The 18708-nt window shown below is 41.2% G+C and overlaps 2 protein-coding genes across 3 annotated transcripts; both read right to left on the reverse strand.

Moving 5' to 3' along the window:
- Nucleotides 1-417: 417 nt before the first annotated feature.
- On the reverse strand, nt 418-6933 carry cenpa (histone H3-like centromeric protein A). Of its 2 annotated transcripts, none has more exons than XM_079289539.1 (5): nt 6823-6933; nt 4212-4373; nt 3801-3922; nt 2957-3031; nt 418-1688 (listed from the first exon to the last, which is right to left on the reverse strand). In XM_079289539.1, the coding sequence occupies exons 2-5, from the start codon at nt 4330-4332 to the stop codon at nt 1560-1562; spliced, it is 447 nt and encodes a 148-aa protein (XP_079145665.1). In that variant the 5' UTR covers nt 4333-4373; nt 6823-6933; the 3' UTR covers nt 418-1559. The 2 variants fall into 2 exon arrangements, with proteins under 2 accessions (XP_079145665.1, XP_079145666.1); XM_079289540.1 differs by having other exon boundaries at nt 4212-4369; nt 6823-6917.
- Nucleotides 6934-8806: 1873 nt separating this feature from the next.
- psmb10 (proteasome 20S subunit beta 10) lies at nt 8807-16539 on the reverse strand. Its single transcript, XM_079290031.1, has 8 exons — nt 16360-16539; nt 14474-14567; nt 14212-14309; nt 13360-13500; nt 13076-13191; nt 12902-12960; nt 9860-10011; nt 8807-9058 (listed from the first exon to the last, which is right to left on the reverse strand). The coding sequence occupies exons 1-8, from the start codon at nt 16422-16424 to the stop codon at nt 8947-8949; spliced, it is 837 nt and encodes a 278-aa protein (XP_079146157.1). The 5' UTR covers nt 16425-16539; the 3' UTR covers nt 8807-8946.
- Nucleotides 16540-18708: the final 2169 nt, after the last annotated feature.

Below are 18708 nucleotides of genomic sequence, written 5' to 3' on the forward strand. Positions count from 1 at the left end.
TTATGTATGTCCCACCAATTTTCAAACCAAACCTCTGCCCTTGGCAGCAGGGAGGGTATTCCACACGTCCCAGCGATGCTTTGCAGCTCTTCCTGGGGAACCCCAAGGCTTACCAGGGTAGATGAGATTTATAATCCCTCCAGTGTGTTCTGGGTCTTCCCTGTGGACTCTTACCAGTTGGACATCCCCGGAAAACCTTTACGCTGCAATCAGTGTATGAATGTGTGAGACATGTATGTTACGGCCTATCTAGTGTGCGTAGGGTACACAGGAAGTAACATAACGGGTGATAGACCTGGCAAAAGGTGAAACAAAATGAAGAGATAAGGCAGCTGGAACACTGAAGTAACAATCAGTGACATTTATTGACAGAGTACAGAGGAACAGAAACAAACCAACTAAAATGGAAGCGTGGACGTCAGGGTCTCGAAGGCCAAAATAATAAGCAAAACCCCCACGCTAACTTGGCATGAACCTTGTGAACCTGGCTGCATAATATTCTTTTTTTGAATCCTGTCCATGAAAATCGCAAACAGGATTGGTGACAAGGGACATGTGGCGGAGGCCAACACCACGTGGAAACGTGTTTGACTTAATGCAGCGTGTACGGCACAGCTCTCGTTGGTTCTACACGGACCGGATGGCTCCCAGCAACGACCCCACAGAGGCGCTCAGCCCAGGCCTCATGAGTATGTCATGTCTTCCACATGAAATATTGTTTTACACCAAACGTGTGCTAACATTTCATATCCAACTTGTTGTGAGTTGATAGATGTCAAACACTTGAAGTTCCTGAGATACAGCCAGCTCCTTATCATTCAGTCCTTGGGCACATGGGGCTGCTCCATAGAAATGAAGGTTGCACAGAATCAGAAGTCATGCCACAGGTGAAAACATTCGCTTGAAGAGCCATTCTTCATTCCTTTCGATGCATTTCAATGAACTTTCAGGAAATATGTCTGTTTGCTTCTGTTAGACCTCAGAACAGAACTGCTGCTGAACCCCTCTCTCTTTCACACAAACACACTGAGAAGAACAACTCTTTTACAAATGTCTTCAGATTTGTGCTGAGGCAGAAAACACTTCTACTAAAGGACATTCTAATTCTCAGTGGAAGGCACAAATGTGTAAAACGTGATGGTGACATCATACAAAGAGGTACAATGAGATGAATGTGTAGAAAACTAAAAACATCAGGTAGGTAACAGAACACAAGCATGCAGTTTATTGACTCAATCTACTTACTTGAATGGAGAACAACAAGTACACAAAGATCACACTAAGACAGCAGATCTATTATAAAAAGTAAAGTTATTCAAAAATGTATTCAAATACTGCTGGACAAGAATCATTCTCATATTAACAGTCAAACTCTTAAAAGGTGACTTGAGGCACATAAAACCTGTGATGATCTGCCAACGTTTCTTTTCCAAGAAATCACAAACCCAAATTCAAAAAATGTAGCACAAAATGAGAAAAGGTTTGAAACACTTCTATTGAACAGATGCAACACAGCATCATAGAATCAGAACAAAGTCAAGTGGAAAGACTCGTTGTTTTCACATGTTGTCCACTCCACGGATCCTCCTGGCCAGCTGAATGTCCCGGGGGAACACGGTGACCCGCTTGGCGTGGATGGCACACAGATTGGCATCTGAGAACAACATGACGAGAAACGCCTCTGCAGCCTGGGAGGACGAGGAGAAATTAAACCGGATATTTGTGATGTTACATCAAAGAAATGGGCTTTGGCTGGTTGCTTGCCTGACTCAGTGGGTTTAGAACAAGGCTGTTAGCTTCTACTCCAAACATAAATAGGGTTCATTATCTAGGACTTAAAAGTAGGAGTTACTGTATTCATCACGCTGGTCACATGAGTCTATTTTTATGAATATTCATCACGATGCAGACGAGAACGATTCTGCATCGATGTCGTGACAGAACACAATGTGGTTTCATTTCAGCTCAGTGAGTCTTTCTTGAAAATGCTATAATTGACTGGAATTCACAGAGGGCGGAGCTTACAATTCAATTCAATTTATTTTGTATAAATCACAAATGTGCCTCAGAGGGCTTTACAATCTGTACACATGCACCTTGTGTGCGGAGCAGAGATGGCCCTCAGCCGTCCGCCAGCTTGCTGCTCTCGCCAACAATATAAGCCGCTCTGTTTCAACAATGCTGGCTTGAAAAACGTGCATGAATGCTGCAATTCAACAGTGATGGTTGTTGTCGGGAGCTGCAGTGATGCTACGAGTAAGGAAAAGTACCGAACCAACTGCAGTGTGACATGTCTTAGGCTGTCAGTAGCCTGTCCTAGAGGTGCCATGTGAAACCTTCAGCACTATTGGAATGCACTGCAGAAGGATTTCTGTTTAGTTTGGACCGTTTATGTATAATGTTAATAGTGAGGGGGCTCACACAGATGCTGATACTGAAAAGATATCTATCACAGACTGTAGTCGTGTGGAGTTCAGCTCTCATTCGTCCAGCTGTATTTAAAGCACTGCTGCTTGTCCTTGCACGTTGCGAGTCAGTGCTTTACATAGGAAGGTTTAGTGATGAATGCATGTGATAACTGACTGGATTATACTGCACCAGTTTTGTGAGAGTTTGTAAATAGATGTTTTCATACGGTTTTGCTGTTATTAAACGCTGCCCCCATTTACTTCACTTCATCAAGGATTTACGCCGTGTTCAGGTTCACCGTGGAGGCATGACAGGAATTCAAGGTAACATGGTAAAATGGTATTTTTAAGAGTGAAGTATTCCTCTGACATGATTATGAATATCTAATGATCTCATTTAAACCAGAGACAAATGACACAATATGTTATACACAGGCAACCATGTTCTACTTTTATCCATGAGAGAAATCCTCCATCTGAATTGTGTCCGAGGTGTTTCGAGTATGCTGACCAGAAGTAAACACTACAGCATGTTAGCATCTGCTTACCTCCTGCAGGGCCATAAGAGCGTGGACCTGCCACCGGTAAGCCTCACCAGAGAAACTCTGGCACACCTCACGAACCTGAGACATGAATCAGGAGTTAATCAACCATGGCTGCAGTCACACAGGTCAGTGGAAAAGTAGTAGCAGCAGAAAATGATACCTTTTCAGGCTTTGCATGCATTCCAAAACCATATGAATGCGTAAAAAAGACACATATAAACCCTGTGCTATTCCTGCTCTGGGAGCTTTGAATCAAATCTGTGTTACTTTGTGGTTTAGTTTGTCCTTTTTTCGTGATCAAAGCACTTATTGGGCTCTTTTCTGTATTCGGACCCGGAGCAGGAGAGCGAGTGTTGCCTCTTCACCACCTTTAAGGTGTTTGACGCAACATATTTTCCGTCGTGCGCTCTGTGTCCACTGGTGGGAGTGTGCTCACCTGTGTGTGCGTGCACGTGTCTGAGCGTGATACAGACAGCAGAGGAGAATTATAAACGCACAACCATGTGGAGACAGAAATGACATGTTGTCTGTAAATAAGGTCAATAACAGGGCGCCCCACTAATATAGCGGTAGGGGAAACTGAATTTGTTTTGAAAAATGTGTTGATTTTCAAGATATGTATTGGAAATCAACAGCAAACTACACAATTAAAAGCAAGACAAAACTTGAAAAGAAAAAATGAAACTTTAACACAAACCTCTGTATAGTAGACTGGGGAATGCGTTATGATTGCATGAAATGACATAAATTCTTGGATTTGACTGTCCATGATAGTGGTTTAGTGTTTCTGATCATAAACTGCACTAAGCCTGGTCCAGCTATCAGACTCTCCTCAAGGTTTACTCACCAGACGAGAGAAGGGTCCCTTCCTGAGCAGAAGCTCCGTGCTCTTCTGGTACTTGCGGATCTCCATTAAGGCCCTGGTCCCTGGTCGAAACCGTCTCTTCCTGGGAGACACACTGGGCTGGTCTGGAAAACAGACACAGAGTGTTGTTGTGATGGCAGACAGGTAGGCGTTCCTCTAAAGCAGTGGCTGGCAGAGAATTAATGAATCGACGTCACCTTTGCAGGTGAAACCCGTTATGTTTTTTATATTTTACGTAAAAGACTTTTAGCTTCTGGAATATGGACAAGTTTGTAAATACTAGTTTAGCTCAATGACCTGCCCTGTTTTGAACTTTTACTGGTTGTTAGCAGGAAGTTATGAAACATACTGATTTGTTCTAAGGTCCCCTCCCGCTACGTCAATCCCTCTCACTTGTAACTCCACTGAGTCTTGAGGACCGGGCTGTCGAAGCGGAGGTTCCTGGGGCCTCCAGCGGGGGCCGATGTTGAGGGGTTTTCCCCTTCCGGCGGCTCGCAGATGAATTGTGAGGCATCGCTTCCAACAAAGATGAAAAATACTACAGCCAAGGTCTAACTGTGAAAGAATGAGAACATCACATGCTTCATCAATCACAAAACAAACCTTCATGTCCTCTCTTCAGGAGATGGATACGTTGTACTCTATTAACTCTTCTCATTTACTGGTTATACTTTAAAAACAACATACTAGATTTTCTCATCATGTTGGAGTTGTACTTGAGTTATTGCTCTCTCCATAGAGGATGTACATGTCATATCAGCCATAGCACAAGGAGCAAGACCAAGGAAGCGCACAATATATACATTACATATGTTGTATTACTATCAATGTTTATCTGTATGGTCCCTGTTGAATAAATAAGTCACACCTCCCAGTTCTGAGAAATGAATGAGTTGGAGACGTATGTAGTGAGAAATAACACCAACCCTCACCTACAACATCACCGACAGGTTATCATAGAAGTAAATCCACCACAAAGGATTTGAGGAAGCACTGCGCACTACTCAGTACAAATCAGCTGTTTTGTAAGAGCAGAATCTGATTTGTGTACAGAATCTCAAGTTTCTCATACTTGTAATGATTAACACATATTTTTAACAGACTGAATCTCCTGAGCACAAACGGCTGATACTGTATATGCTTTAGTACGCACTGCAGCTGCCCTTACAAAGTATGCTGTATGCATGGGACATACTACTTCCTCATACCATTGCGCCTTGAACTTTGACCCTCTTGCGCATATATCCATCATCAGTCAATGAGCTGTGTTCCAAACGCATACTTAATAAACAAATAAGTATGATTTTACCAGCACACTCAAGGCACCCAAAGGCAATGCATTATGGGCCAGTTGAGTATGTGCAGTAAAGTTCATGTAGACACAGCCAGTCCTTTCTCGCTACATCCACATACTATGCAGTGTGAACGCACGGCGTAGTAGACTACAGTCAGCATGTCACCCGTTTGATTTGACTTGGAAGTGAAGGGTCATCCTGTTGGACCCTTATGTCTGCTTTCAAAATAAAAGCTTGACAGTGGTGGGTTTTTCAACCAGCAGATGAAGACAAAGGGCAGAGTTTAGTGTCTGTATGATCATCTTAAACATTGAAACGCATTGACATTAAATTACAAAGATCACATTAAAATTGTTGGCAAATGACAGCTATTTTTTAAGACATCATGGCAGAGTCAAATTAATTTGAAAGTAGCTACTAGGAGTATATCATAGTGGCTCTGTTAGCTTCATGTTATTTCTCGTGTGATTTTCTGAACCAGATGTTGGGTGTTCTTATTTCTTGAATGAGACAGTTAGATTCATTGTGATGTGCTCTGACTCCATGTGGGATTCAAAAAATGATGTGAATGGATGCTAGCTGTGAGCGCTGAGTGTCACACATTACATTAACAACTTACTAAATTTACACCAACCCAATCGCACATAGATACAACGCTGTGGAAATGCTCCACTACAAGTAAAGGTCCTCCACCTGCAGTTCTATAAGCAGTGAGCGAAGGTTACTTTTGAGATGTAATGTGTAACAGATTACAAGCTACCCTGTTACAAATGTGATAAGTAATGTAACTATTTCACTTACTTCAACAAAGTAGTCACTTATTACATTTGATTACTTTTCAAACAAATGTTTTAAACTTAAAAAAGCAAAAAAGTCCTAAAAACATCAACTTAAACCAGCAGTGTAAACCTTTTATTACAAGTTCTTCAGTAGAACTTCATTAAGACTGACTGAATGTTATTCGACATATAATAGATTTGTAATCACCAACGTTTTGATTAGTAACTGTAATGTAATCACACGTTTTCTCAGTAACTGATTGCAATTACATGTATTATGTACTTTAATTGATTTTATGGTTAATCTAATCGTAATTATATGGGTTTTTTCAATTTCTAACTGTCTAGTTTTCAAGTCAGGAATGGTCTAAAAAACGAACTTGTTACTAAAGCGGTCACGTACATAAACAAAGTGGAAAATGTCTCTCTGAATGTACGTTAGTGAAGTAAAAACATAAGTAGCATACGGGCCGATGAACCAGCCCACTCCACCGAGTTGATGTCCGTCTGATATCAGACAACTTCCATAGACTAACGTTACGTAACGTTAATGTTAATTAACACTGAAAACAACAGTAAGATGTCTTCACGTGAAGCCTCATTTGTAATATAAACATTTGAAGATGCAAGCTGCAGAGCATTGGTTCAACAATGTTTCCCTTTAATGTTTGGGAAGTCTATGAGACAGAGTCACGAGAACGTTAAGGTCATAAACAGAGCGAGTTCGAGTCAAGCACAACGTTACTGTATATTTCACAAGATAACAGCAGTATGCTTACACTTACGCTACCACGTTAAATTAGCTAGCGTTAGCTCCTAAATCGCTTTAACGACAGGCTAACTTTTAAATGCGAGTTTACAACTAACACGTGTTATTAACGCACTCTTTTTTTAAACTCTCCTAACCCAATACAGTTATTAAAAACGTACCGTGGACTTGAAGAATATTCCCGAACTAAATATTTTATAAAATAATGGAAACCGAACTTAATTAATTGTGCCGAGCAGTCACAACAACATCCAACGTAAATTCAAACGAAGCTTCAACGGCTAAACCAATCAGCTTCCGAGTCTTCTTCTTCTTCTTCTACTTCTATTTCTGCTGCTGCTGCTGCTGCTTCTTCTTCTTCTTCTTCTTCTCTGATTTAATGGCGAATCGCAAACCAACGTATAGGTGCATACCGCCCCTCACTGTAACGAGGTGTTTAACATCAGGGCTATATACTGTATATATGCTTCAGGTTATATAAAAGTAAAAACAAATACATATCTTTTAATATTGTCCTTAGAATATGGAGAATGAAGACGTTCCTCTCTGAATTATACTTACTACATCTCATAATGATACAAACATTACATTGCATTTATCTGCACTCCAGTATTTCTAAATCTTAATCGTTAAAAACAGCACTTCCTCTCTTCTGCACTTTCGTTTGAAAGTTTAGCTGCCATAATAATAATTTACGTCATCATTTGATATCTATTTTTTTACATCTTATTTATTCTTGACTTATTGTCATGACTATTGATTTGTTTGTATTCACACTAGATAGGAAGTATGGTTACGTCCTACTTTGTGAAGGAATATTTACATCCATAGTTTGTGCGTGATGCGAATGCATGCCTATTTTGTATATTGTAATGTATTTTGAACAGTTTGAACGCTGGATTTGATGACGATGATGTTGACTGAGGTGCAGTTAAGAAGAACAAATCTTTCTCATTACCCTCCACACAAATATGAACAGGAACCAAACACAGTCCATTCCAACTGTATCCTCAACATTATCGTTTATATTTTACATCAACAAATCAATAAATCACCTCTTATTGTTTATTTTGAAGTCAATGGCTACAGCAGAGTCTGGACAAATGAAAACTCTCTCAGGCCTGACCTCTTCCATCCACTGTAGTCCAAATATTGGAGCAACTGTGTCTGCTGTAAATACAGATAGTCTGTCATTAATTCTTCTGCATATGAATCTATCAAAGTCAATTAAATTACATTTTATTTGTAAAGGCCAAAAATCACAAAAATGCCTCAGAGGTCTTTATCGTCTGTACAACATACGACATCCTCTGTCCTCTGACCACTACATCAGAAAAGGAAAAGCTTCCTCTCACAGTCCAAAGACATGCAGCTCAGGTTGAGTGACGCCTCTAAATGGCCTGTAGTGATTGGTTGTCTGTCTCTATGTGTCAGCACTGTGATAGTCTGGAGACCTGTCCTGTTCAGGGTACCGATATTTTTTCTTACAATTTTAACGTGATACGTGACTTTTTTTTTAAATGGTAATTTTTTTTTAAAAGAAAGAAAAAGGGGCCATTTACATGCAAAACATACCAGCCATTAATAACACATTTATTACAAAAGCAAATATGAGTGTAATTAAATAAGAGTGTTTGTGCCACTAGGTGTAAACAGAAATACTTGAGACTAAATGGAGCCTGCCTGTAACCTTCAGGGTGTGCTGTTTTTAAATGTTTGAAGAGGTGACTTATAGAGCATCTCGCTTTATCTTTATCTGCTACGTTGCCTTTCTGCCATCCTCTGGAAGTGTGTGACTGTGTGCTGCTGTGGGTTATGATTTGAATACATAGTATCCAAGTATCCGCCCATCCCTATGTAGAACACATTTAAGAATAGGCTTGTTCAACTATTATAATAATTCAAATGTATCAGGTCCAGCCATTTTTCAGTGAGACAAATCATTCACACATCATGCATTTGATAGTTTTTGAGCTCCTATTGCACTGAATGAGTTTCCACGAGAGACTTAAAAAAAATAATTTCTCTCATACATTGAATGAACAGTGCAGCATATTTGACTACATGCTGCTGTGTGAATCTTAGCCCATGGGTTTAAGTCCTCCTGCCCTTCATATGGTCACCAAAATAACTTGCAAGCACCGATCATTGAACAAACATACATTTTTATTACGTTACTGTTTCTTTATGTCAGTGATGCTTTAGAGATACACAAGAAGCTGTCTTCCTTTATATTTCGACATCGATGGATTACTACATATTGAAAAGAAGCCTCTTAATGTGTTTCATTCAATGTCCATGATGTGAACAGATTCGTTGACCACATCCAGAGAGAGTGGGGTCACCGTTTTGGTCAGGACGGCCGTGGTGCCGGGCTCATACCTGTACTGTCCCTCTCTGAAAAAGAGACAAGGAGGTTTACTGTGAGGTCAAGCGGTGGTGCAGACATGTGATGATCAAGTCATGAGTCCTACAACACGTTCTGTGCGTGTTGACGTATAGTTACACTGGGAATTGAATTAGTTCAATAAAACAGCTGAGACAATTTCATTTCAACCGCACCAATCAATAAATGAATGAAGGAGAGTCACTGATCAGTATCCTGCAGACTATTTCCACACCAGCATCACTGAAAGTTACTCACAGTGTTTGGCTGAGATTCGATCAGCAAAATAGAGTTAATAGAGACCGAACCAGTGACCACAGAAGGAGACTTTAAAAGCACTGTTCCATCCCACACAGTGATGTGCTCACTTCCTCCCATTCAGCTCTCCACATGCAGGACACGCTTTCTGGACATTTGCTGGGTGTCAACGGGTGCTTCTCAGATTTACATTCATTTGTTTCAGAGACGCAAATACAGCAAAGCCTGAGGTGTTATCCATAACAAGTCTTTTTTTTCTATTGTGATATATTTTGCATTCTAATGTCTGAACCCCAAATTTCTTCTTCAGACTTTTCTTTTTTCAGTTTACGTTTTACGCTGACGGTGGTTTTCAGTTTCAACTCCCCGTCACTGTTTTGGTTTCGAGCGGAGGTCAGTGGAGCGTGATTCTCATATCATCAGTATAGAACTTGTCTTTTATTTTCAATGCCAAAATTGACAGTTACTGTCCTGTCTCCATATATAGCTGCAGAAAAACATTAATATCACTATATAAGGGAGAAAACACATGATCAAAGGTACTTATGACTCACCTCTTGCCCTTCATCGTGGGCTTGTCGTAGCTTCGCAGGTACTCCACTCCAGCCTCGGTGATAACACACAAGTCCACGTTGCTGCCTGAACCCAGGTCACAGAAAATCCCTGCAGCGATGGCGTCCCGTACCAGCTGCTTCGCCTTTTCCAGCTGAAAGGGAGCGAGAACGAGAAAAACAAGGTTCAAACAGTTATTAGACATAGGAGGACAGGATTGGTGCTGAACCTTGAATAACAGCTAGATCCATTCTCTGGTGGTCGTAATGGAGGTCGGGCCAACACACACACACACACACACACACACACACACACACACACACACACACACACACACACACACACACACACACACACACACACACACACACACGTGATTCTTTTGGGCAGATTCATTTCATGCACTAACCCTACAACAAGAGCTCTCACCTTCCATCAACTCACGTCTTCTGTGCATTACCAAGCCAACTATGCATTGATACAATGATCGTGATACGGTGATACACAACAAACTGACTCTGTGTAGCATTACATTACAGTCATTTAGCAGACGCTTTTATCCAAAGCGACTTTCAATTCAGGATTCTATCACATTTCTACACCGTAGGCACAACTACAGGAGCAACGTGTCTGCTGAGGGATCGAACCGCCGATCCTCTGATTGAAGGACGGCCCTGCTAACCACTTAGCCACAGTCATCCACGCATTGCTTAGAGTTGTTCCCATACCAGTTTTCCTTCCCCCGATCAGATGTATATATAAATTCTTTTACTTTGTTAAGTCGTAAGTACAGTGGTTATTTGCATAAAACACACACAATTGAAATGATCAAGAAATAAATGATTTTTATCTTTCTTTAAATATTAGCTTTGATAAAGAAAACTATTTCATTATAAGTGTTCACATCTAATGATTATAAGCAAGTCAAACAGGTCATAACTCATAATTCATCTCTAATATCTATTTTATATTGCTGTGAAAACATGTCCTTCAACAACTATATTTATTCAGGTTGCTCACCAGAAACTACAGTTTACAGCAGGGGTGTCAAACTCATCTCCACTCTGGGCCACATCAGCATCACGGTCGCCCTCAAAGGGCCGGTTGTAACTGTAAGACTGTATAACTAACTTCTCCTAACATATTGTTAAATAACTCTCTCTGCATTTGATTATTGTTGATTCAAGTGTAAACATATTGTACATGCAGTTAAATAAATTATAACATTATAACATAAATCATTTTAATTGAGGGTTAATAAACCCACATGACTCTATCAAAGATCAAACTATTAAAGAAAATAACAAAGACAAATATCAAACACAAGTTCTGACATTAACTTTGTTCAAAGCTGTTTGTTCACCTCTCTGCATCACTAATGTTCCTCCCTGTCGTCGTCCTGTGCATGCAGCTACATCCAAGAGCTGCTCACTGAGAGTCAGGTCTGATGAACATGATAGATGATGTATCCGTGTTGTCTGTGCTTTCATCAGCAGTTCATTACAAACACAAGTACTGCTCGTCTCTTAGCTGCTGTGTTGTTAGATTGCTGCTAGTTCATCAACTCGGTCTGCGATGGTGTTTCTTCACAAACTGACATTTGTAAAAGTCTGTATCTGGTCGGAGCTCTGCTCACATACCTTCAGCATGCACTGGGCTGTAGCTGTGTAAATATATTCTGCTGTGATTGCAGTCTGCCTTTTAATTCTTGGACAGTTTGATGTTTTTCTTGGAGGCTAAATTTAGCTCCGTGTTTGGTGTCAAAATGCCGACGTGAATTGTATCCTTCATCACCGACACGCCTCATAACACAGAAGACAGACCCGTTGTTCTCCTTGAAGCACAAACATGTATTCGCTTTCCCATCTTTCATTACATTTTCTTCCCTCTGCATCAATTTTTCTCTTCGTGGACATTTTGGGATTATTTGTCGATCTTTTTCAATCTTTGGAAAACCTCTTTACGGGCCGTTGCCTCTCCTGTCCACCTGTTGTGATAGTTTTAATGTCGGTACACAGACAACATGCTATCTCATCATTTCAACTTTCTATCTCATAATTTCGACCATGGGGATACTTTTATTTCCAAGTCTAACTTAATTATTTTTCCAAAAAAATTTTTTTTTTCTTTTTTTTGTTTTTGTTTTGCTGGCGGATTCGCGGGCCACACAAAATGACGTGGTGGGCCGGATTCGGCCCGCGGGCCTTGAGTTTGACACCTGTGGTTTACAGGATCACATTTGAACACATCATGATAACGTTATAATCTTCTACTCATTTGGACGCACGACAATGTAACTGAATGGAACCTCTGATATTTATCATAGCAGGGCTGTGCTGCCCACTGGCTGCCAACAGCTAACAGCTAACGGTACTAGCACCAGGCGACTCAGTGAGGACGTAATCTCAGTGGTACTGCTGACACCGTTCTGTTATATTGTCTCTCGTCTCTTCCCTCTCCAGTCATGTCAGATCGTCCTCTCCTCCCTGCCCTGCAGTAGCCCCTGAGTTCCCGCCACTTCCCTTCACCTGACCCACTTCCCCGTCAGCCCTGCCGTAAATAAATCGGTCCATTCCCTTTCTGCCAGATCGTCTGGCGTGCTCCCAACTGTTTTCTGCCCTCCATTGTGTGGTATTGACCTTTGCCTGTTTCTGACCACGAGTAAAACGGAACTATAGCTGGTGAGTCTGGCTTCTGGGGTCCAAACCAGGTAACTGAGCCGTTACACATTTAGTTCTACTGGAAAACCTATAGAATTCAATTCAATTATATTTATATAACCCAAAATCACAAATTAGCCCCAGAGGGCTTTACAATAGAAGCAGAAGACATCCTCTGTCCTTGGACCCTTACATTAGAAAAGGACAAACTCCCCCCAAAAAAACATCCATTGAAACTGGACCCGGCTGCAGTAGATCCAAATTCAGGATTGTGTCACACCTCATCTATATGTATCCCGTGCACAACATGTCAGTACGAACCCTTTTAATTACAACACACCACATTCAATTACATCTGCCAAGAAATAAGGCGGTCAGCCTCACCTCCATGTTTGGTTTGAATCTGTCCTCAAATACAGAGACAGCAGCTGCAGCTCCAGAGCCTGAAACCACAATCAAATGTTTAATTCTGCTTTTCGGGGTTTCTGTTTCATCTGGCGTAGAGGGTGGTCCTGAGTGAACTGTATTCAGCCTGTACAGAGTACTTTCAGCACGTACCCATGGTGACGAAAGGCAGTTTGTCGTAGGAGCCGTGTGGGTAAACACTGTACAGGTGAGCACCAGTCACGTCGACTCCTCCAACGATCAGAGACGAACCGATGTGACCCTGGTACCTGCAAAGCCAAACAGACATCGCTGCAACATGCTGATCCACACGTCTAGTTAGGAACAGGCCGAACTGGACGTGTGTGGATGTTAATGAAAGCAACAGAGAAAAGACACAAGTAGACTGAAACTGAAGTTACAGATTAATCACTTCCTTCCATCTCAGTTACACTCACCTGAACAGCATCTGTTTCAGCTGTCGAGTTACCATGGTGACAAGTGGGGGTCGCCCAGTGTTGAGCATGTGCAGTTCCACGTTGGACGCCATGATCTGTGTGGTAATATCTGCGTCTGCAGCCACGCCAGCACCACAGCAGCTACACAACATACACTTTCATGAACACGTCTTCGTGGCATAAAGCGCTTTCTGACCAACTCTGTGGGTGATCAGTTAGTACCATACCTCAATGTGCAGTCAAATCAGATCACATCCTCTAAAACACTTTCTTCATCCTTTATATGCATCATGCATGTGACATGATTACAGTACACTTGTTGGGAGTCTTTTGTGGTTCAGTGTCTTTCTCAGGGACCCTTGAACACGAGCACAGGAGGAGCTGGAGACAAGTATTGGACAAGCTGTTGTAGGACCTGAGCTACAGCTGCCTCAGCCTGTCCTCGAGTAGTTCAGTTGAAGTGGTTAAAGTGAGCTGGGAGGTGAGAGTTAACAACAGCAAAAGAAGAAGCGCCTTCACTTTTCAGCATTAACCTTCATGCGTTTTTCATGTTTTATTTGAGTATTTTTGATAAAAGCAAAGGTCAGACGGAGGAAAAGGAAATAGATTTAAGACACATGTGCAGGTGGGGGCTTATCTAAAAAACCTCACTGGCTCATACAGCCAGCAGGCTCACACATGAAGGCTTGAGGCTCCTCACGAGGTCGGATGACACAACAACAACAGACCATATAAGGCTTGCATTTCAAAAGTAAAACTTCTAAACCAAACTAAAGGTGACGAAGAAGAAATCATGAGTAATAAGAAGGAGTTACACTGGACACATGAGAGGGTGGAACCGGTTTCACTCACTAGATCTTTGGAGCAATGTAGTGAATCTTCATGCAGTTCTTGTCGGCCACCACCATGTCGTCTGTAGCCCTGGTGTCTGCTCCCAGGATCACTCCATCCTGACACACGAGGACAGCAAATACAAGCAGGAATGAAGAGCAGCTACCTTACCTTGTTATGCACAGCCAGTCATTTAAAGTAATGTAGAAAATAACACAGCATATTTCCAAAAACATCTGTCTTTCTGTGTCTCTTACTGAAAACACAGAGGGCAGATCCTCACCTTGTAAACAATCCCAGCAATAGTGGTCCCTGTCTTTCTGGCACTGGGAGCTTTGTAGCCAAACTCTGACAAACTGGACTCCAACACTGCATTCCTGGCAATGATGAATGAACATGAGACACTGTGTTAGTGTTGGTTCACTCCAAACCCGGTTGTCTCCTCGTATCCTGCCACAAACAGCGTCTGTACAAAGGAATATTACACCAACCCAACACCACAAGGACAGACAGGGCTGAATGGGACAAGAAAGCCATGTCACATTTCAGTGACTGAGTGATGTACTTTGACATTCTACAACCAATAAATCTGAATCACTGCTGTTCACATCCACATACCTACAGTTTATTTTCCATGTGCTTCAATTGAAAAACACTACTGCTCGTTATAAATTCAAACTCGATCATTTATGGGGACATCTAACTAGAACGCCAGGAATCTGTGTCTGTCTGTCTGTCTGTCTCTCTCTGAGTGTCCTCACATATCTGGAGCACTACTCATCAAATCTACTTCACAACCAAACTCCTGTTCCCTCTGCTGAGTGTTTCACCAGAGAGCCTGTGAGCAGCTGTGATTGTTAGACTTGATACTAACTTTAACTCTGAAGTGAAACTATTATATATCACAGTAAAACTATTAATACCGCACAGTAAAGGTTCTGCATTGAAATGTTCACTTCAAGTGAAGAGTGAAAAAGAGGAATTATCAGAACAATGTACTTCATTTACTTAACGTCTGATCAAGCTGGACCTTTGAATGCTAATACTATTCTGGATCGTTTCATGAATAATAATGCATGATATTTGAATTGTTCTATGTTCTCTTATTTCTCTGTCTGGTAAATGTGGTACGACAAGCTTTTGTTTTGAAGTAGAAGTACACAGCAGGGCTTGACATGAAGCGTCTTCAGCTCCATACAGAGGCTGAAGGCTCAGGTGTTCTACTAACCCCATATAGGCCTATTAATTAATAAGTCAAACACACTGAGATTTACACAATTGGACAAAAGTAATGTCAAATTCTAAACGTCATCTTTTAACGTTGTTACTGTCATCTATTGTGGTTATCTGCATAAAAACAGACAATTTAAAGATGAGGAAATAAGTGATTGTATTTGTCTTGAGATCCTAGCTTTGATTAAAAAGAAAATACATCTCGTCATTTGTAGTTTTGATGATGTATTATAACACTAAATTAGGAAGTTAAACGGCTCATAATTCTCTTTAATATTGCTGTGAAAACCTCTCCTTCAAACTACTGGATTTATTCAAGTTTATCACCAGAAACTACATTTTACAAGGTTACATTTGAAGACATCATGATGACGTTGTAATATACCCTCACCTAATACTCATTGCACTTTTTGGAGCTTGAACGCACCATAATGGAACTGAATGGAACCTCCGCATATTTGCTGTTAGCTCTTTATTTAGCCAAACAGAACTTCAACACGTGTTGTTCACAGTGTAGTCTTGTCAGGGCTGGCAAGTTATTCCAGAGAACATTGAGTCAGAATAGTAACATAATCCATATTGGTCATATCTAAACATCATAGTACATCTAAAGCTGTTTGGGCCCCTTTAGTGTGACTTGAGTGTGTGACTCGACATGTCGTGTGAGGTGTGTTGCTGAGGACCAGAGGAAGCTCAGTGTTCAGTGTCGACTTGTTCTGAGCGATTCTCCAGAAAGCTGCAACAGCACAGTCAGACATGCAGCCCGTTGTCAACACACAGCTTTCAGCAGACACTGTATTATTTACATGTCAACCATAAAAGGGTGTTTCCCAAAGTTCCGACTATTTCAGCGTGTCTCCAGTTGTCGTTATATTCTCGTACCAGCAGCCTATTTCCGCCTCCTTTCAGCAGTCACACGGCGCAGCGTTTCTTTACCTGCGGCTGTTTTCAAAGCAGAAGCCTCCAGTCTGCGGCTCACAGGACGTCACGCTGTGCAGCATCTTCACTGTGGAGACGGGATGAAGATGAAGATGAAGATGAAGCTTCTAAACTGAAGACAGGATAAGACCTTGAACGGAAGCCCCGTCAGGAGTCAGCACTTTTCACAGCTTCTTTCTTTTACTTTTACTTTCACTTCACAAGCCCCGCCTCGCTGTACAACGTGTCCACGCTAACCACGTGTCCTCAGGGTGAGTTTGAAAGAGACAAGCTGATGATGTCAGAGCAGTGAAGAAATTCCACCTTTCTCCAAATTCTGTTTCTCCTCATATTGTATTTCCTGAAACCAGAATCAGATTTGGAACAAAGGAGGAATCTCCACCTGTAAGAACAAAACGACGCTTCATTTGTCATCATTTATGGAATAAGATGATGAGAGCAAATTTCCGTGCCATTCTGTATCTGACCATCTTATATGATCCTAGACTTATGATCCACTAAAATGAACTGCTGAATTATATTTAGCGATATTTCTTGCAGTGTATTATAATTTGCCTCCCCAACAGGCTGGGACTTTGACACATGTGGAGCTGCGGTGCTTTAAATTAGGTTCAGATTACTCGAGAGGTTAACACTTAACCCTAAACAATAATAAATATAATAATAATATGTTATATTGTTGCTGATGCCTAAAGAAATGTATACCACAACTACTAAACAATGGCCGATAAAATCTAAAGGCTATTATAAACGTGTATTTACATAAATCAATCTACAATCACATCACCAATACTGTCACATACATTAGAGAACTATAATTGTTTTTCGTAGGTGGTGTGGGAAATAGGATAGACACTAAATAAAGTCAGCCTTTACGAAATTCCACTGTGAGCCCCATAGACCGTCTGTAAGCAGAGGGGGCTCATGCGTTCGTGAAGGTGGTGGGGGGGGGGGGGGGGGGGGGCTCTACTGTTACGAAGGCATTTCATTGGGGCTCAAATGTATGAATCCACTGGTTCCATCACTACACATACCACTCAAAGTTTTTTAACACTACATGTTGCAATTTGGCCCAAGTTGTCCATCAATATGGACGAGCGGAGATCGAACCACCGATCTGATGCAGCAGCCTCCTATGCATCAGGCGTAACCACCAGCATCATTTATCAATTTACCACACTGACTATTCAACCTGGGTTCTTCTGTTTATTTGTTTTTCTCCTTATTCCTATTTCTCTTCTTATGTGACAGCAATTCTTTCTACCACTAGGGGGCGCGCCCCTGCCTTTTGAAGACCTGATGACTTTCTGGTCCATCTCAGACAGGTGGGCATGTGATTGACTGAAAGGTGACATGACGGTGTCACCAAGTCATGAAAAATGACATGACATTTTAAAAAGTGACATTGGGAACAAAGGCCAGTATGAAATTCACAGTCCAAATATGGTCACTTCTGTTCATTGGTGGACGTGCAATAATAAATCATTGGGTTCATAAAATCTCACTATTCCATGGTATTTGCTGGCATCAACTGTGTCAGTCGTGCATCAAGACGGGACTGAAAAGCAAATGGTGCTTCACTAAAACCAGCAATAAGCAATAAGGCACAGCAGGTGCTTTGAAAAATGTGCATTTCATTTGGAAGTGTTGAACAATGGGAACGACCCATCACGTGCTCCATATTATGCAGTTTTCTTACCAGACTATCCTTCCATGATCTTCATTATGCTTTCAGGATAATTACACCTTCTGTATGCTATCCTGCAACAAGCATGATGAAATGCACACTGGCCAATACAAATCTGAGGAAGATTCAGATTCATTACAAATGTTTAAACAATATGTGGGACATCACAAAAACGAGGTAATATTCCATCATTTCAAACATGGCTGCTTTAAACTGATACGATCAATAAAGATCCTGTTGTTAAGATTCAATTCGGACTTTTTGACCGTCAGTTGCACTATGAAAAAAAAGGAAGACATCAATACAGCATGTAATACTGCCACCTGTTAGGGGTCATGTTGGAGACAATCAAAAGGTGCTAAATTCAAATTTCAGAGCATAGCTATGATGTAAGGATTGCCTCCACACAGTGTTATCGGCTGTAACCGCCATGTAAGAGGTAATCACGGCGCACATGTTAATAAAAAGATTAACGAGCATAGATTTGACTGCAGGTCCAGTGTAGCAATCTGTGAACACAGATTCATGAAGTGCAAATTGAAAGAACAAAAAAAACAAAAAGCTCAGTAAAGACGTGTTCATCGCAGCCATAAATAAGACTTCTGATAACCTGACACACACACACACACACACACACACACACACACACACACACACAC

This window comes from Melanostigma gelatinosum (genome assembly GCF_949748355.1).
Source record: "Melanostigma gelatinosum genome assembly, chromosome: 18".
Classification (NCBI taxonomy): Eukaryota; Metazoa; Chordata; class Actinopteri; order Perciformes; family Zoarcidae; genus Melanostigma; species Melanostigma gelatinosum.